Here is a 19563-nt window from a genome sequence, read left to right on the forward strand (position 1 = left end):
TCATCCCTTCCCTGCTCTATCCAAAACAAAAACTTAGCACGATATCTGCTGCTGCTAAAAGCCAAAGAATCCAGAGTTCGCTTTCATGCTACACCAAAAGAAAGCTCTATTTGTGGGCACAAAATTATATAAATTTTGTTTGGGTACAGCGTAGCATGTCCGCGCAATTGTCATTTAAAAAGTGACAGTGCTGAAAGCTGAAAACTGGCTCGGGCGGGAAGGGGGGTAAGTGCCTGGTATTGAAGTGGTTAAGATAAAAAGCCTTCTGTGTACAGCAGCCCCACTCAGCCCTACAAATACTTATCTGAGCCTCATCTCGATCCAGCGATGTTGCATGAGAGATTTGGCTGATCAGGACTCTGCCTTTTCATTGGCAGAGACAGCAGCAGAGCGTCATTGGCTCCCACTGCTGTCAATGTCAGTGAGCCAATGAGGAGAGAGAGGGGGCGGAGCTGGGCCACGGCTCTGTGTCTGAATGGAGACAGTGCTGCGGCCCGGATGCTTGCTCGGGGGGCACTCAACAGGAGGGAGGGGCCAGGAGCACCGAAAAGGGACCCGAGAATAGGAGGATCTGGGCTGCTCTGTGCAAAACCATTACACAGAGCAGGTACAGCAAGTATAACATGTTTGTTATTTTTAACAAAAAAACACAAGACTAGTATCACTTTAAAGTGCAAGTTCATTGAGGGCAGGAAATAATATGAATATACAGTATGTACATCGCTGCGTAAATTGTCATGAATTTTATAAATGTCTGTAATAAATAAATAAATTTGCGCTGTAGGTGGTCCTGCAAACACCAACATGCTTGACAGAGGTTGAATGAGGCCGATGGGAAATTATCAGCTGAAAAGTGACTGCAATCTGATGCGGTCACTTTTTGGTAGCGACACCATATTCAGACATTTGCAGGTGACGTGGCTTCCAAAATACAATGACCGGCAGAAGAGATTTCTCTATTCTTGTTTAAGCCGGCCATAGATGGTTCGAATCTCGATCGATTCAGCAGAGAAAGGCTCTATGTCTATGGGCAGGCAACATGGCAGATTTTTCATGTGATTATTGCCAGCAACTATAACCGCTAGCAATAATCACTCTGTTCTCCCGGCAGGGACGGCTCCCCCCACCCCCCTGCTGGGATTACACAATAGCTCAGTGGGAGGGATTCCCTCATTAACGCTGATTGTGTTGATGGGAGAATCGAGTCGATTGCAGGAAAGAAAAATCACAACATCTATGGCTGGCTTTATGACTTTCACACTGATCCGCTGCAAAAACACATATGCATTTCTGCTGCGTTTTTTAAAGGACACCTAACATGCATCATGGGTGCGTTTTTGCCATATTTTCCATTGATTTTAACGGGGAGGTGCGTTTTTGTTGTGTTTTTTTTAACTGACCAAAAACGCAGCAAGCACGATTTTATACACCACAGTGGCAGCGCAACAGACCAATGTGAAGACATACATAGAATTTAAAAGGAAAGTATTTTTCTTCAGCTTTTCTTGCGTTTTTTTTTTTCTTTTTTATGCAAAAGTGCTTCAAAATCTGCTTAGTGTCAAAGCAGCCTTGGCGTGGATTGGGAAAGCCATTGATTATCGCTCACTCAGCCCGTGTAGGATAAAAATGATGTCAGTGCTATATAAAAGAGCAAAACATTAAATGTAGCAAATATTTTTTCAACCAATTAATGCAATTGGTGGGCTATCCATTCCTACAGCTTGAACCCAATAGGGGTAGGCTGCTACAGACTATCAATTACTATATCGCTATAAGAATAATCGAATGCCCCGTACACACGTTCCGATTATCGTAAGACAGATCATTCACATTTTGCTGTATACAACTAAGATCGAATACAACAGTGCAAAATGTGTGTAAGATTTTTGTCGTACGATTCTTGAAAAATCTTCCGTTGCGCGTAGCTACGTATTTAAAATGATGTCAAATACGTGTGACCTGTGTGTCCTTCTGGTTTATTTTCGTGTTTCCGATCATGCGTGGTGTTTGTCGAATGACTTTTAGCGGACGCATACTGTACGATGGGCTGTCATCCGACCGAAGTTTTCCTGTTTGTCTCTTCGGATTTGGTTGAACGGACTGTTGTGATCGGCTGTCGAAAGCTGCGTACTAATGATCAGATTATCGAACGATCGGTCCGAAAGCGACTTTTGTGGTCCGATAATTGGAACGTGTGTACGGGACATTAGGATACTAATGCAACTAAGTTGGTTACAATAACTATCGTGACAATGTCAATCTATATTGTTAAGAAAATTCCTCCAATAAAAATCTATTGTTTTAAAAAAAAAAAAAGTAGCAAATATTTTAATTATCAACATATCAAGGGATGTTCTTTTATTTAAAATAGAACTACGCATCTATATGTTAGCATTTGGTCTCTGTTGCAGTTTATGTGATTGTTATGGTGTTAATGCACTTTAAAAACACACATGAATAGAAAATAAAAATTAAAAAGTATCCTGTACAGTATTTTTTATTTTTTTTTATAAAAGTAAGTCATCCAATATAGAGCAGCCAAGCGTACGTCCTCCCAGCATGGAGCTGTGCTCAGGTAGGCACAGTCTTCTCACCTGGCCTGTGTACGCTGGAGGTGCAGACAGGGACAGAGCAGGAAGGAGACAGCGCAGACATCCAGGAGACTGGCTCCCAGATTAGAGAGGTATGTGGGTGGAACCATACACAGGATGTGAAGCCGGCAGAGGGGGGAGGAGATGGAGGAAGGACTGAATCACAGGCTCCAGGAACTTTTCACCTCACTAATTCTATTCAGCCCATGTGCTCTGCCTCTTCCATGGGTGAAACACAACTGTGCCTTTACAGCTGTGCTAGGGTGGACATTAACCCCTTGTGCACCAAAAGCTGGACTTCCTACCGTCCCTTTCCAAGCCATAATACTGCGTCTTACCACTACAGAACCAACGGGAAGCCCTTCGTAATCTACAAACAGTTAGGAACACATTCTAAACGTTCAGAAAATTGCAGAAGTTTAAAGGCTTACTGATGTGATTATTTTAATCGATTGATGCAACTAAAAAAAAACAAAAAAAACAACAATAGTAAACCACAGACCTGTGAATCTGTGAGATCAATTTAGCATGCTTATAATCGACTGTGGTGGATCTTTATTGATTGGTTCCTATTGATCGAATATCTGCATGTGTATCAAACTGATCATAATACAGATTGAATAAATGGTCATTTAGAACATATGAATAAATAAAGCCAGGCAGGTTTTAATTGTCAGTTGGCACTGTAGGTGTTGAATATTTTAGTTCATGATGAATCGCTTGTTTTGCGATCGCTTGTACCTAGATCGACCGAAGGGTATGGCCACTACGAGATTAAACTGAACGTTTTGTGACACAGAGATGACAACCTGCTCAGTTAAACTTAAGCCCGTTGGGTTTTTTCTATAGTATTAGTGCTGCCAGCTATATCTGGCAACACTAATCATGGTGTTCTGTCAGCAGGGAAGGCTCCCCACCGGCAGAACACAATAGTGTCATGGGAGAGGCTGTGTTGATGGGGAAATCTAGCAAAAATTGCATAATCTATGGCTTAGAATGGCTCTATGGTTTAGAATACTCTGGTCATTTTTTTTTTTTAACAAGATCATGCTACTAAAATCGCTAGTAGTTGTAATTGACCGCTACATGTTTGGAACAATGGGCTCTCTGTGGTGCTAGGCACACATATAGTAGTGATTGATCAAACACATTTAGAACACAGTATTGGTGTGTGGGCGCTTTTAGACTTGTGGCATCCTCTGAAGAGTGATCTGTGTTTGAATCACTTTTTAAAGGACATTTGACAAATAGTCAGGAGGTGTTTTATTGCCTCCTATCTGCCGGATTTAACCCTGTAATGCCGGATAACCACACCAGAATCGCATGCTGCACGGCCCCATTCAATTCAACAGGCAGTTTAATCAGCAGTGCTGCTTGTTAAACAGTACTGCTGTTTAGTTAAAAATGACGCTGCTGTTGGAGATGCCAGGAGGAGAGGGGGACTTTATTGCATATCTTTTGGTCCTGCCCAAAACTGGCAGTGCATAGTATCTCACAAATATTTACTGATTACAACCTCCCGGAGGACCCTGCCTTCTATTTTCTACATGTCTCGGACATTCCCGAGAAAGCATACAAAAAAATTGATTCTACCCCATCTCTTTAACGCCAACAGATTAAGCATCGCGCTATGTTGGAGGGACTCGCACCCTCCTTCCATTCCACAATGGCTTACGAAAGTTGAGGGGCTGAACAATATGGAAAACATGACACGATCCACTCAAAATAAACATGAGGCCTACTCCAGGACTGGAATCCATTGGGTTCGTATTCTCAGATGAGGGCGAAGCCCTGCTTGGATCCTGCACCCAGTGAAGTAATGAGCCTCTCTGCCCTCTTCTATCATAATATACATACCCTTTACCAAACCCTTCTCCCACCCAATTTCTCCCCACTTTCTTTTCCTCCTTGCTCTCCCTTTCCACTTCCCTACCCAAATCCGCTGGGTGACTCGGCGCCAGTTAGCAAGCACCGGCAATGTCACATTGGGGAAGGAAAATTAGTCATGCCCCCCCTTCCCCATACACAAAGTACTGAGTATTTTTCTTCACTCCATGAATATGAACAATGCACTGGGAAAGTAAAGTGAAGGTGAGTATTTACTGCTGGCGGGGCCACCAATTGTGAACCTAAACTTCGTCCTGCATGACAGTAACATAAGCTCACTTTAAGGCATTATAAAATTGATGTTGTTTCTACAATCGAAGAAGGCTGTACTGAAGAAAAAGGCTGGCATTGCAAAGCTCTACTTCTGTAAATACTAGTTGCCCGGTTGTCATACTGATCCGATATGCTTAGTACATTCCCAGTCCCTGACCTGAGTTCCCCCTCCGTCATCCTACAATGCAGTGCTCTGTGCCCGCCATTGTGGAGTGGAAAGCAGGCAGATGTGCCAATATCTCTGCAAACATATTTTACAAAGTCAGTATTTGTAAAGGAATATCTGGTAATGGGGTGGAGCAAGTGGTTACAGTATAGTTATGATGTGGAACATTATGGTGCTTGCTATGCAATGTTGGCTTAATTTAAAGTGGAACTAAACCCATCAATTTAACAGTTAAAAAAAAACAAAAAAAAAACAGATACATTCCTGGAATGCCGAGAATACCAACTGTCACATTTGCCTGTGCTTTCAACCAAACTGTCAAACCATAAAACAGCTGATGTCATAATTAATCACATGTGCAGCACCATGGCAACTGCAACTCAAACAGAGGCCAAGATGGTAGCTTCCTTGGCTGAAAAAGAAGTGTTTAGTTCCAGTTTAAAATGATAAAGGACAGTACTGGTTAACATCAAGCAATCAGCTAAATGTGTATTTAACTGATATATCAGAAGATTTGTCACTTTGTTCAGACAACAATCTTGTAATACAGACAGCTTAGCTAGGTCTAAGGGCCTATTCACACCATGTACCTTACGTGCTTTGGTGCACTGCAGTGCTATTCATTGTGAATTGCAATCCAAACACACTCCCTTTCCCTACATGTGACAGCACTGTTGCTTGAGAGAAAAGTAGAGCAAGTCACATGCGTCTCCATACTCAGAAGTAACGACTATTTAGATCACTTCCAATGGCTGAATAGAGTGTGGGGGCCAAAGGAAAGGCAAGTATGTGTTGCTGGGGTGGGGGCATCAACGATTACTTGCCGTGCCCTGCAGGTGCCTAGGCAAGATTTTTTAATTTCATAGGTGCCACAGGATTTGAAAACAAATATTTAAATTAATTTTGAATGGAAAGATATCAGTTAATAAAGCTTTGTTTGATTTTCTATGCACAGAGACAGTAAAAGACTGCGACTACTGAGCATCCCTAGAGAGGTCGAGGTGAGACATGACATTTGCCTCTCGAGCCACTGTTTCGGGGACAAGTGACTGACTGTGGCAAGTGCTATATTCAGCAACGTAGTGGAAATTCAGCAAGGATTTCTCCAAATAGCAATTAACACAGAAAAAGCTATCGTTACAACACTGCTACCATATCAAAGACAACATGGTTTGTGGTTGACACTTGAAGAACGCGGTTATGAAAATACACTGTGAAATGCTTTATAAAAATAAATTTGTACGTTTCAAAAGATGTCACATTGTATGGTCTTTTTGTGGTGACTGGAAACCACAATAACCCTCCGCAGCCATCTGTGTGACCTCTATGGTTGGTCGGACAGTGCCTTAAAACTAACAGAAAAACAGAAAAATCAGTGCTCCCTACTCAGTGGCAAACAAAACACTTGGGAATTAAAATAGCACTTCAAAGTAAACTTCAAAGTAAACTACTGTATGCATGTACTGTATGTATATACAATACCATATATATTTCCATAGGACATCTCTTCCAGTGACAACTGTCTAAAAAGGTATTTTTCTCTCACTTTCTGTTATAACTCCAGAACAGGAAGTGAAGATAAATCCCCAAAGGGCAAAAAAAAAAAACCTTAAAAAGAATTTTAGCCATTTCCTACTCCATCCAAAGCAAACGAAAAGTTTTTGGCTTTGGTTTCACCTGAACTGTACAAGTCTTAGCAGCTTAATGAATCTCACCTCCGCTTTGTACATGCGGATCAGGCCTTGGTTGACTTTAGCCCAAGTTGGGACAGCGCTGATATTCCACAGTTGGTTGGAGTGTTCTGCAAAAGGTCCCGTCTTCATCTGAAACATAAATAAAAATAATATCTCTAGCAGCAAGTAAAGAAGTCATCAAAGACCACCATTTTGCAATGTTTAAGGATCATTTAGGAAAGGCAATCATTAAAACCATGAATATCCTCCAAGAGGATAAAATCTACTGACCCAACAAGAATACTGCTTTTACAGTCTTTCCTTTAATCTTTTATATTTATAAACCTGGAAGACCACTATAATTGTGTCTACGGACATGGGCTGCCAGCTATGTTCTGGACAAAAGTATCAAGTCATGAAATTTTAGGCCAAGCCAGCTAAACACAGCTGGATTAAACACAATCTCATGTGCATGGAGCAAAATCAATCAGTGGAAAATCATAACTATTTCTCCACCTTTGATAAGTCAATCTGACCTCCTTACAAAGATTATGGAAAGCTCTGCGGTTCCCTGTAAACAGACTGCTTGTCCTTAGCACAGCTGGACTGTGCATGCAAGAACACCCAGGTTAGTCATGGATAGGAAGAGATATCAGTAACAGCAAGTGAAAAGACCATGTGATCATTGGGCCTTCAACAATGATTTAACCCAGGGTCAGGATACCGAGCTCTGGTACATTCTAAGTTAAAGAATGGTTCCTTTACACAGGTGAACGTTAATAAAAGCCTCATTAAAATGGAATCATAAAAACATTGCCCAAATTCTGGCCAGTTCCTGATAAACCAACCAAAATTCGACCACTGGGTAAGTCCTGTCACGAGACCCTTCCACTTGACATCTCTCTACAGAAAAATCAAAGGAGCTGGGCAAAAAATGGTCTACAAAACATCAGCTGCATCTAATCAGTTGGATGGTGTTTGGGTATTTTGCCAGCCAGTGGAGCCGGCTGTCAATATACAACAGCGCAAGCAGGAGATTCATTAATCTTAAATGTACGTGGCCAGCTTTAATAGCATTCATATTTTTAGATAAAGCATGGTACACAAATTGTTCCAATAAGAGCAAGCACACGTAGACATACGCAGGTATGGTTTCACCTCACAAGAAATGTAAAATGCTGTGTAGCGAGTCTTTTGATCTCAGCATCTTTGCCAGACAGCACAGCCAACAATGGCAGCGTAACTTGATCAAGAACCCTACTTAACCCCCCCCCCAACCTGCTGATTGGACAAAAAATAGCAGCAGCAGCAGCATACTGATGAAGTCACCCTTCTGCTCGCTCTAAACTCTGGTCCTGCCCTTGTAAACAGCAGAGATGGTAGGAGGCTAATAAATAGGTGGAACCAAACATACCACTAATTCTCAGGTCTTCTGCCATAATTTGTAAGCATACACAGCTAATTCTGCTATAAGTGGCAAACATGTTCACATAGGGCCCCCCTAAAGAAATGTGATCACTGCCATCTTCTGCTGGTCTATTTATGGGTTTAGAGCAGGGGTCTCAAACTGGTGGCCCTCCAGCTGTTGCGAAACTACAAATCGCATGAGGCATTGCAAGGTTGATAATTACAAGCATGACTCTCACAGGCAGAGGCATGATGGGACTTGAGTTTCGCAAAAACAGCTGGAGGGCCTCCGGTTTGATACCCCTGGTTTAGAGTCTTCAGCTTCCTCTAATGGCCAGTTCAAGATGATGTATCACTCATGAATGTGCATGGGATGTGTTGTCCCAGCACTTATGACATACCCACACTAAGTTGTACAAGTGCAGTTGTCAGGTTACAATTAGGCAAAATGTAAGCCGGTAGGGAAAGAGCTTTATGGCAGATACATACTTTTCTGCCATATAAACATACCTGCAAGAGTAAAGCGGGTGGTTATGGTCAAGGAACCACTCAAGGGGAGTAAGGGTGTGCCTGACATTGCCACTCTACTGGGGGTGTTCTTTGCCTGTAACTGCATCTGCAGAACTTTGGTTGACAGAACTGTAGACTCTGGTGGTAACTCCATGTCCCGTTTTTTTCCTCCTGCCTCTTTGGAGGTCCCTTGGATGGGACAAATGGGACAGCTCCATCCCCTACAACTGGGACACTTCTTGGTACTACTTGGACACTTTCAAGTTTATTAAGGAGCTAGGGCTACATGGAGTGAAACCTGACTTGTGGAAGCCAAAAACTATCCACAACTTGATTAGAGCATCGGACATTGCGAAGACTGTTCCAGGCCTCCCTTCAGCCACTTGCAAAGTGGTCTGGAGGAATGTTTCTTCAAAGAACCAACATGCATAAAGATCTGCCATGGATGGCAATCCAAGGGGGGTTGTCACTCAGGACATTCATGCATGCCAGAAACCTGTGCAGATACAGACACTGCCCCTTTTGTCATCCAGGAGGAAACTGCTTTGCATGTTTTCTGGGAGTGTCCCTTTGCACAGGGCCTGTTGAGGGCTCTGGAACTTGATCTCAAAGACTTTGTACCACAGACTGCTATCACACACTTTGGTGTGTTGAACGGACTCTTCTGTGGAACTCATTCACAGGAGGATATTGATAGTGCCTGGCGGGTGCTGTGCTGCTTTAAGGACGCTGTCTGGTGCGCCAGAAAGCGCCTCATCCACCAGAGGGAGAGGATGTCCATCGAGGACTGTCGAAGACTGGTCCACAGTCTGCTCAGAGACTATCACTTGATGGACTTTAAGGAGGAAGAGGAGTTCTGAAGATCCCCCCCTCCCCCCGCTATGTATCCTTTGGCAGTTCAATAAAGCTTCGGGCCTGTGAACTCTTTTTCCCCTCCCTACCCCATCTTCTCCACCCCCCCCCCCCCCCCCTCATCACACCTGTTGCTCATTGAAATGCCATTTGATTTGACAGTATGACCTGACTTTTCTGACATGTTTTTGGAAGTAATGCTTTCAGGGTAATGCAGTGTCATGCATGATGTGATGTTTCAGGGTACCATTACTCTGCGCAACACATCAGGCATCATACCGCAGGATGACTGTAATTTATTTGTATGCTTGGAACTGTATCGTTATGTAGTGTATTTATGCACTGCGTCACAGTACAGAGTGGGATGTACCCTGTTTCAAGTATTTATTTTTTGTATATTTTCTTGCAAAATAAAGTATACATTTTCAATCAAAAATAAACATACCTGCAAGCAACTACAAAAATAGAATTTATTTCTGCTTCAATGTAAAATCTGATACAGCATATCCAGTACAGCCAGCCTGGTGACCTGACCTTTTTTTTCCCCACAATCCCCAGCACTCTCCTTCTGTCAGTACTATTCTAGTACTGCCCCCCATCTCCCAGTCTAAGGGGTGCTGTGCAATGAATCGCAAGAGGATGAAATCCAGTAAAATTCAGGTTTTTAAAAATACATGTAATAAATATATAAGTGCCTGAAAATTAGCTTTACATATTTGTATTTTGTAAATTAACACATATCTTGATTTTCTGGAGTGCTTATATCTTCAAGGAGTTGCATATATAAGTATAATTGTGCCCCCATTTGTGTAGTGCAGTTTACTCTATGAAATGGTTTTAATTGTTAAAGGGTATTGTATTCTTCCACTTTGCAACAGCTTCATGATATAGAGGTTTGCCGAGCAACTCAATATACTTTGACCATCTGCAGCATTTTGAAGCAACTGTTCGTGTAGCATAGTCTGGGTGCATTTAAATATTTGCCATCTGATTTAATATACAGTTAGAGTGTGAGATGCAATGCACTGCCTGAAGCTAGGCCATTGTAGTTGTAGCTGTGTAAAGTCCCAGCTTTCCCCAGACACTTCCTGGTTGAGCTGCCAGTTTCCTTCCTGAATTTCCTATGATGACTCTTTCAGTTCTCCAGTAACGTGAAGTGACATCACCCACACGTCCCAAGGCTCCTCCCCTATCCCTACACTTGGGATCAAGGCTGATTACTTTGTTTGAAGAGACAAATAAATGAAAGCCCAAATAAACGTTCAGTTTAAATCAGTTCCATGCATCAAAACACAAGGTGTATAAAGTCAATTGTTTGTTTTCTTAAAAGAACAAAACAAAAAAGCCCAAACCTGAGTAGAAAAGCCTGCCCCCTGCCTTCAAGCCTTGCGGAAGGACCCTTGCTCTCTTTGGAAACAGTGTTCACTCTACAGAGGTCCAACACACCCTCTGCTAATTGCAGAGCTATAGGTCTGAGTCAGCAAAGTTCATGCTCTCTGTTAATTATGGAGCTCTAGTTATGACTCAGAAGGTCAAACCTCAGCAGAAAGACCACTGCTTCCAGAGAGTTGGGGTTCTTGTCTACAGCATGCTGGCAGGGGACAGGTATGTCTACTCAGACTGTTGCTGCTTCTTAAAGTGTGCGATTTTGCACAGCTTTTGCTTTGATGTACCTAGAATGTATTTAGCCAGTTTATATCTGATAAACAGAACATCACAACCCAGTGAGTTTCCAAGCCACAGGTGCACACCAGGAGGAAAACATCTGCGATTTCTAGTTTCAACAAGCAATTATAACCAAGGACTATAAATGAGATGACCGTCCTTCCTTTTGATAGACACTGTGTGTCTCCTATTGAAGGGTGGTGTCAGTACTATACAGTGAGGGGAAAAAAGTATTTGATCCCCTGCTGATCTTGTACATTTTATGGTAGGTTTATTTTAACAGTGAGACAGAATAGTAACAAAAAATCCAGAAAAAAAAACGCATTAAAAAAAAAAAGTTATAAAATTGATTTGTATTTTAATGAGTGAAATAGGTATTTGACCCCCTATCAATCAGCAAGGTTTCTGGCTCCCAGGTGTCTTTTATACAGATAAGTGGAGATAAGGAGCACTCTCTTAAAGAGAGTGCTCCTAATCTTAGCTTGTTACCTGTAAAAAGACAACTGTGCACAGAAGAAATCAGATTTCAATCTCTCCACCATGGCCAAGACCAAAGAGCTGCCCAAGGATGTCAGGGACAAGATTGTAGACCTACACAAGGCTGGAATGGGCTACAAGACCATCGCCAAGCAGGTTGGTGAGAGGATTAGAATAGTTGGCGAGATTATTCGCAAATGGAAGAAACGCAAAATAACGGTCAATTTCCCTCAGTCTGAGGCTCCAGGCAACATCTCACCTCATGGAGATTCAATGATCGTGAAAACGATGGAATCAGCCCAGAACTACAAGGGAAAATCTTGTCAATGATCTCAAGGCAGCTGGGACCATAGTAACCAAGAAAACAATTGGTAACACACAAAGCCGTGAATGACTGAAATCCAGCAGCGCCTGCAAGGTCCCCCTGCTCAAGAAAGCACACGTACAGGCCTGTCTGACATTTGCCAATGAACATCTGAATGATTCAGAGGAGAAATGGGTGAAAGTGTTGTGGTCAGATGAGACCAAAATTGAGCTCTTTGGCATCAACTCAACTCGCTGTGTTTGGAGGAGGAATCAAAGAAGAACCTCCTTCCCTCAGCCAGGGCATTAAAAATGGGTTGTGGATGGGTTTTCCAGCATGACAATGATCCAAAACACACGGCCAAGGCAACAAAAGAGTGACTCAAAGAGGAAATAAACCCTGATGGGCTTACTTCCTCTTTGATTCCCTGCAAGGTAAAGCATAATGGACTATTATGCATCGCATAGTAGTCCATTATGTGTCACTTACCTGACATAGGAGCCAGCGAAGTCACCGCTGTCCCCTGTAGTCCGGAGCCTCGATCTTCTAGGTGGGTCTCGCTGCTCTGGTGGTGTCATTCGTCAGAGCCGCAATGACATCACTCCCACGCATGTGCACGGGAGCCGCCACTCGCGCCATATCGCTGTTAACTGCGGCGCGCTCAGTGCGCCTGCGCGCCGCATGCGCCGTAGACAGCGCTACCTGTCTTTCGCCAAATATCTCCTTAACTGTGTATGTTTAGGAGATATTTCTTGGACCTACAGGTAAGCCTCAATCTAGGCTTACCTGTAGGTCAAAGTGGTTTGTAAGGGTTTACAACCACTTCAAGAAGAAAAATAAGGTCCTGGAGTGGCCTAGCCAGTCTCCAGACCTTAAAGCGGTTGTATTGCCCACCTTTTCATTTTTACCTACAGGTAAGCCTATAATAAGGCTTACCTATAGGCAAAATAAATATCTCCTAAACCTGCTTGGTTGAGGAGATATTCACCTTTCATGTAGCCGATGACGTCAGCGTTGCATGCGTGCTGAAGGTCCAGCGGCTTGTGCCGGAACGAAGAACTCCTATGCGCATGCGTGGGAGTCATGTCATTGGGGCTCCGGCCACTCACAGCGCCGGAGCCCAAGAACCAGGAAGAAACACTGAGGGAACATGTCAGCTCCCTCGGCAGTGATCAAGCGAGCTGCAGGAGCCTCGTTCCAGGGTATTTCATAGCGTGCTAGTATGTGATGCTTACTAGCACATTATGCTATTGTGTTGCAGGTTTTTTTTTTTGGGGCGGTTTACTACCACTTTAATCCCATAAAAATATGTGGAGGGAGCTGAAGGTTCGAGTTACCAAACGTCAGCCTCAAAACCTTAATGACTTGGAGAGGATCTGCAAAGTGGAGTGGGACAAAATTTCCCCTGAGATGGGTGCAAACCTGGTGCCAACTACAAGAAATGTCTGACCTCTGCGATTGCCAACAAGGGTTTTGCCACCAAGTACCAAGTCATGTTATGCAAAGGGATCAAATACTTATTTCACTCATTAAAATGCAAATCAATTTATAACTTTTTTGAAATGCGTTTTTCTGGATATTTTTGTTGTTGTTCTGTCTCTCACTGTTAAAATAAACCTACCATTAAATGATGCTTCAGAGTGATCATTTCTTTGTCAGTGGGCAAACGTACAAAATCAGCAGGGGATCAAATACTTTTTTCCCCTCACTGTATATGTAGATCAAGTCTGTTTTATAGTTATCTCTTATGAAGAGATGGTTATGTAGAGCATATTTTTTAATGGAGATATAAAAAAAAAAACCCCATCTCAAAAAGTTTTTCCAGCTAAGCATCTCAAAGTATATGAGGGACGCATTTACTTAAATGTCAGATTTTCGACAAAGAATAGTTCCTCTCCCTTAGCTTTAGTCTGATGGAAATGAGGCATTTTAAAGTCATTAGTATTGTTGCGGCCTGACAGTTGGCCAATAAGTAGGCATATGTCCAAGGTCAAATGAACTGTAGATGCTAAACGTCCCATTGCTTGATCTGTGCCACCTTCCTCCCTCCCACCGATTTAGATAGCAGGGCTTTATGTACCATATAAACAATGGCCACCCAATAGAAATGCACAGTAGGTATATATGCAGCCCACTAGGCCTCAGGTGTCTAATACATTATCCAGGAAGCAGGTAATCTCACGAATTGGTTTTCCGGTTCCATGATGAGCAATTCAACTTCAGAACACACCAATGCAGTCAATGTATGAAGACGCTACCCCATCTATGTATGCCACCAAAATTTACAACACTTCCATGCACTTTTTTCACAACTGCCTCCTGGGACTGGGCCTTTTGGCTAACCCTGAGTAATGCTTACCAGCTGGAAGGCCAAACTTTGTCTTGCACATTGGCACCCTAAAGCACTTATTATTTTTGCCCTTTAGCACTATGCACAGGCACTTTACATTCACTAACTTCGGATGTATGTTCTTGGGCTTGCCCTGAAAGTCAGCAGGTCTGGTTCTCTCCCCCTCAGTGGAGCCCTGATGTAGCACCTGGATAAACCTTGCCGTGGCAGGGGTCTGTCTGGTAGTGAAATGTTTTTTTATTTCATGAAGTAAAAAAGTGACTGCTGGAATCTGGTTGTGGGGTTCAATACTGGCAAGGTCTCGAGGACATGAGCAGCGGTCTTTAAAGCAACACTGTACCTTAAATAATTCTGCAAAAAAAAAAAAAAAAAATGTACCTAAATTTCTTCAGAAAGCGACACCAAATTTTTAGGCCCCCAACAAGACACCAGTGGCTGTGCCTGCTTTTTTAAGGCATTTATTTTGGAGGGAATTTTTTTTTAAGACTTTTTTTTTTATTTTATTTTTTTAGAAATTCACTATGCACTATTTGCATGTAAACAAGCTATCACAAGCTATACCAAGTATAGTCAGAAAGGAATCCACCTCACCATAACCTGTCTGGTTGTACTAGCTTGTTGCTCCCAAATCCATGGTTTTCCATGCACTGCACTGATGGTGACCAGTGATGAACTAAGGCATGTTCCGACACGAGTCTGTACCCGCCTAAGCTTTACCGCCGACAGCTAATCAAAGGTGGCGGAAGCATGTATACATGCCCCTTGCATACATGCAGCTGTGGGGCGGGGAATGCTTCCTTCTATGATTGGCTGTCAGCTTCCTGACCAGATAGGCACAGAGACGCAGTCAGTGGGGACTGGGTCAAGGTGTGCTGTGTGTGTCAATGGAAGCAAACCAGCATGAAGGCTTGCTATAGTGGGCACCCAGCAAGGAGTGCCTGTGGAGGACACAAGAAAAGGAGAATCAGGGTTGCTCTGTGCAAAAACATTGCAAAGAGCAGGTAAGTATAACAAGTTTGGTATTTTCTTTAAAAAAAAAAGTATGGTTTACAACATAGGCGTCGCCGGGGGGTGGCTATTGAGGCTGTAGCCCCCCGAATCTGGAGCCCATAGCCCAGAGTCTCTTGCCACAGGGTCCCTGCCTAACCAGCAGGTCCCGGCTGTGGCAGGCGGCCTGCATTAGAGGTGGCTGAGAGGAGAGAGACAAGCAGGCGGATGAGTAGAGATGACATCAGCTCTCTCCGCCCGCTCCAAATCACCACTATTCTGCCCTCACAGCCGCGCCACTTCAATGTGGGAGCGATGTGCGGTAAGGAGCAGAGAGATGACATCATCTCTCACTGCCCGCCACACATCAGCGCTCTTCTGGCCTCACAGCGCGGGTGCCCATTTTGTCAGAACACAGTCCTCTTTAATGTCTGAGGAGCGGCAGGGAGCAGAGAGATTACATCATCTCTCAATGCCCACCCCACATCTCCGCTTTCGTGCCCTCACTAAATGGACCAGTCTGCCACCAATGCAGAGACCATGCACATTTAGTGGCACTGGCTGGCATGGAAAGTGACAACCCACATCTGGTTGGAGGTAACATGGCAAGTTACGTGGCAAGTACCAATCTGCAAATGGTGGCAGGTGATGTGGCAAGCGACAATCCGCAAATGGTGGCAAGTGACGTGGCAAGTGACAATCCGCATCTGGTGGCGGACGACATGGCAAGTGACAATCCGCATCTGGTGGCGGACGACATGGCAAGTGAAAATCCACATCTAGTGGCAGGTGACAAATTAAAAAGCTGCATCTGGTGAGAGGCGATGGTGGCAGGTGACAAGCTGCATCTGGTGGCAGGAGATATGGCAAGTGACACGATTAGGTCTCCCACAAATTCTGCATTATGGTGAGTTGAACCACTTTATTATATATTACAATGTAACAATAGAAATAATGCGCTTCTATCACCCTGAAACCATACCAACCATGAGGACTGAATCACCAACACCAGCCTTTGCCCGTGAAAAATTGCGTGCCCCCCCTCCCTGGGCCTTCAAAAAGGTTGATGACCACTGCTATGGGCCCCTGGTTTACAATAACATTAACAGCTCAATAATATAAGGCTGTATACATCCTAGAAACTAGAAACCAAAGGGTTGTGCAAGCAAAAATGTCCATTGGCTCAGGGGCATAAAGGAATTATTAAGAGAAGCATGGCAAAAGCTTTTTGGGCTTTTACTTATCTTGGGGTCAATGGAGTACATTTACTTTTGTTATCCTGTGACCCAGAGTCTGCAATGCCAGCCTCTATTTTTTTTTTTTTTAGAAAAGCCTGTTTTTTTTTTAAATTAAAATAAACATGTTATGTTTACTTGCTCTGGTATTGCACAGAGTGGTGCCTTACCTCCTACTCTGGAGTCCCTAATCGACTCGGTCCCCTCCTCCTTTTCTACGAGTGGCCCCATAGCAAGCCATCTGCTTTTTTGGGGGGGGGGGCACTCTCGTGCAGGCACGCTCCCAAACTGGGTTGTGTGCATCCATAGACACACACAGTGTGGATTGCTAAGGCCCTCTGCTTGCTCCTTACAGGATTTGGCTAATGGCAAGAGATTACAATTTATCCTGCTGTTCTCAGAGCCTCCTATGAATACAGGAAGAAAGAGGACTCGGGTAAGTGTTTAAGAGGGGGCTGGTATTGAAATGTTTTTTTACATTTTTACCTTAGAATAGAGAATGCATTAGGGTAAAAAAAAACCTTTAGCTCTTAGAACCACTTTAAGCTGGCCATTTACTGAGTGAATATCAGCCAGTATGTGATGAATTGGCCAAAATACATTCAGTGGGTAGCCCTATTGACATTGTCTTGCCCTACATTCTTCCAATAATAAAAAAAAAATTTAAGAACCAAGAGGAAAATTGGCAGAACAGCGACTGCATCCAATCAGATAGTCTCTGTTAGGGTACTCAGACAGCCACCAGTGCCAGCTGTCAGAATACAATAGCTGCCACTGCAGATTCATCCATCCATCCACACCATATACTGTAGATAGAGAAGTCGGTTAGATTTTATATATATATATATATATATATATATATATATATATATATATACATATACATATACATACACACACATACATACATACATATATACATACATATATATATATATATATATATATATATATATATATATGTATATATTTTTTTTTTTTTAGCGCAGAAAGAATGGCCACCCACGGCTCAACATTTTGTTACCATAAATGTGCGTTATGTGGGTGGCAAAAGAGGTTTAAAACCTTGTCTTTATTTATAGGTGCAAGAAAAAGAACCGCTGCTCCAGGTGTATAAGGCTAAGGCTGATTGGAATATCTTGCAGAGTGCCAGCCCCGGCCCGTCTCTGTGGGAAACTTAGAAAGAAAGAAAGAAATGGCTGCACATCAAGAACTTCCTATTGCCTTTTATTTTGTTTCACAAAGATAACACCAAAGACACCAAACTGTGGCCACGGAGACGCGTTTCACACATACATCTTGTGCTTAATCATGATTAAGCACAAGATGTATGTGTGAAACGTGTCTCCGTGACCACGGTTTGGTGTCTTTGGCTTTATCTTTGTGAAACAAATTAAAAGGCAATTGGAAGTTCTGGATGTGCAGCCATTTCTTTCTTCTTTTCATATATAGGTGGGGACAGCCATATTTGCTCATTACAGACTGTTCTACCTTCTTAGTATTGCTGTACAGTGTTGTGCCTCATTCATATTTATGCTTTAAGGTTGGTCTGACTACACACTATTGACTCTCTGCAGTCTCTAAAGAGAAGCACCGTCCACAACGCTCTTAGTAACCTGAACCATGTGATCTTTGCCTAGTCTTCAGGTCACATAAGGAAGCAGTATTTTTTTTACTCATACCAAGACTTACATTTTCTGCTCAAAATACTGTGATTTGAAAAAGCTGACATGTCCTATTGATTTATGTGAAGCGTGAATTTTCTTAAGTTCCCTAGCTAAAGGTTTGCAGCGTCTCCATTTGCTGCAAGAGCGCTGTGTTTTTCCACCATCAATGTTCAGAAGGGCGGACGGACTGCCCAGCCATACTGAGCTTACACAAGCTCGTAAACCAAAAGGCTTGCACTTCAAAGCTGTAACGATGGTGTGGTTTACAGAAAGAAAAGGCTGACAGTGGGAATAAAGTATAAAAAAAAAAAAAAAGAGAGAGAGAGAAAGCGAGGAGAGAGCATGAGAAAATGAAAGAGACAGCAGGGGAAAGAGCCTGAGACATCACATGATGTAGAGAGAGGGAGACAGCCAATCCTTCAGTAACCTCAGGGGAATTGTATGAGTCAGAGAAGCCATATTGAGCAGGAAATTACTCACAGGCTCTGCGTTCCTGACTCTGCTCTCCCTAGAGAATGAGCCTTTTGTAAATGGTTCCTCAGTCAGTAAGAGGAGGAGGGGGGGGGGGAGGAATAGATGAGAGCAACCCCTTCCTGTCAGTTCCTTCCCTTCCAGCAGAAATTTAAACCCTCCCTTCTATAGGAGAAAAAAAAAAAACCTCCAAATTTAGAAGGGCAGATTGAAGCGGAGACTGTGCAGGCAGAGGGGAGAAGCTGCACAATGCTCTGTGCCTTTCAATTACTGCTCATCTCGCGCTCTCGTTAAGTCAGCATCGCTCTCTGCAAACTTCACTGATCTCATCCTCTGTTGTGGCGCTGGGGCTTTTTATTAACCCACAGTCTGCCGGGAGAGCCTGCAACAGCGTTTCGCTGTTTATAACGAGCGTGCTTTGAAAACGAGGGTTTGTTTGCCGGTGTGCTTATTACATAGCCGCCTTCGTGAACGCGACAAGAGTTACAGGCCAAAGAGGTCTATTTCTGCGGTGACCATTGGACCTTAATGAGGCTCTGCTCACACCGGGGCACGTTGCCCGCACTTTACTTTATTCAATGCACCCAAATATCATACAGAATCCAGCAGATTTTTATTTTATTTTTTGCATTGTTGTGAATGGCGCTGTTCACGCTCGCACATTTATGCATTTGGTTGTGTGAATATACATTACATACACACACTCATATATATATATATATATATATATATACATACATACATACATACATACACACACACACACACACACACACACACGTGTCAAGATCAAGTTGCTAAAGTGAACACACCCCAATTAAAGCCTTAAGCCTCGTACACACGATCAGATTGTTCGCCAACAAAACCGTGGAATTTTGTCCGAAGGGCGTTGGCCCAAAATTGTCTTGCATACACACAGCCACACAATTGTTGGTCAACAATCACAAACATAGTGACTTACTACATGCTTTTTCAGCTCTTTAGCGCCACCCTTTGAGCTCCTTCTGCTAACGTGTTATTTATTATTGGCCTTGGAGTTATTGCTTTG

The 19563-nt window shown here is 43.1% G+C and overlaps 1 protein-coding gene across 1 annotated transcript in view; it reads right to left on the reverse strand.

The window, feature by feature from the left end:
• The window catches only part of PTPA (protein phosphatase 2 phosphatase activator), a 175024-nt gene that overhangs the window by 20960 nt on the left and 134501 nt on the right, over nucleotides 1–19563 (reverse strand). The window contains exon 9 of the mRNA XM_077478505.1: nucleotides 6633–6740. Within this exon, the coding sequence (XP_077334631.1) occupies nucleotides 6633–6740 (108 nt within the window). The remainder of the gene's footprint in view (nucleotides 1–6632; nucleotides 6741–19563) is intronic.

This window comes from Lithobates pipiens, unplaced genomic scaffold (assembly GCF_037356315.1).
Source record: "Lithobates pipiens isolate NorthernLeopardFrog02 unplaced genomic scaffold, aLitPip1_a1.2 Scaffold_1, whole genome shotgun sequence".
NCBI lineage: Eukaryota > Metazoa > Chordata > Amphibia > Anura > Ranidae > Lithobates > Lithobates pipiens.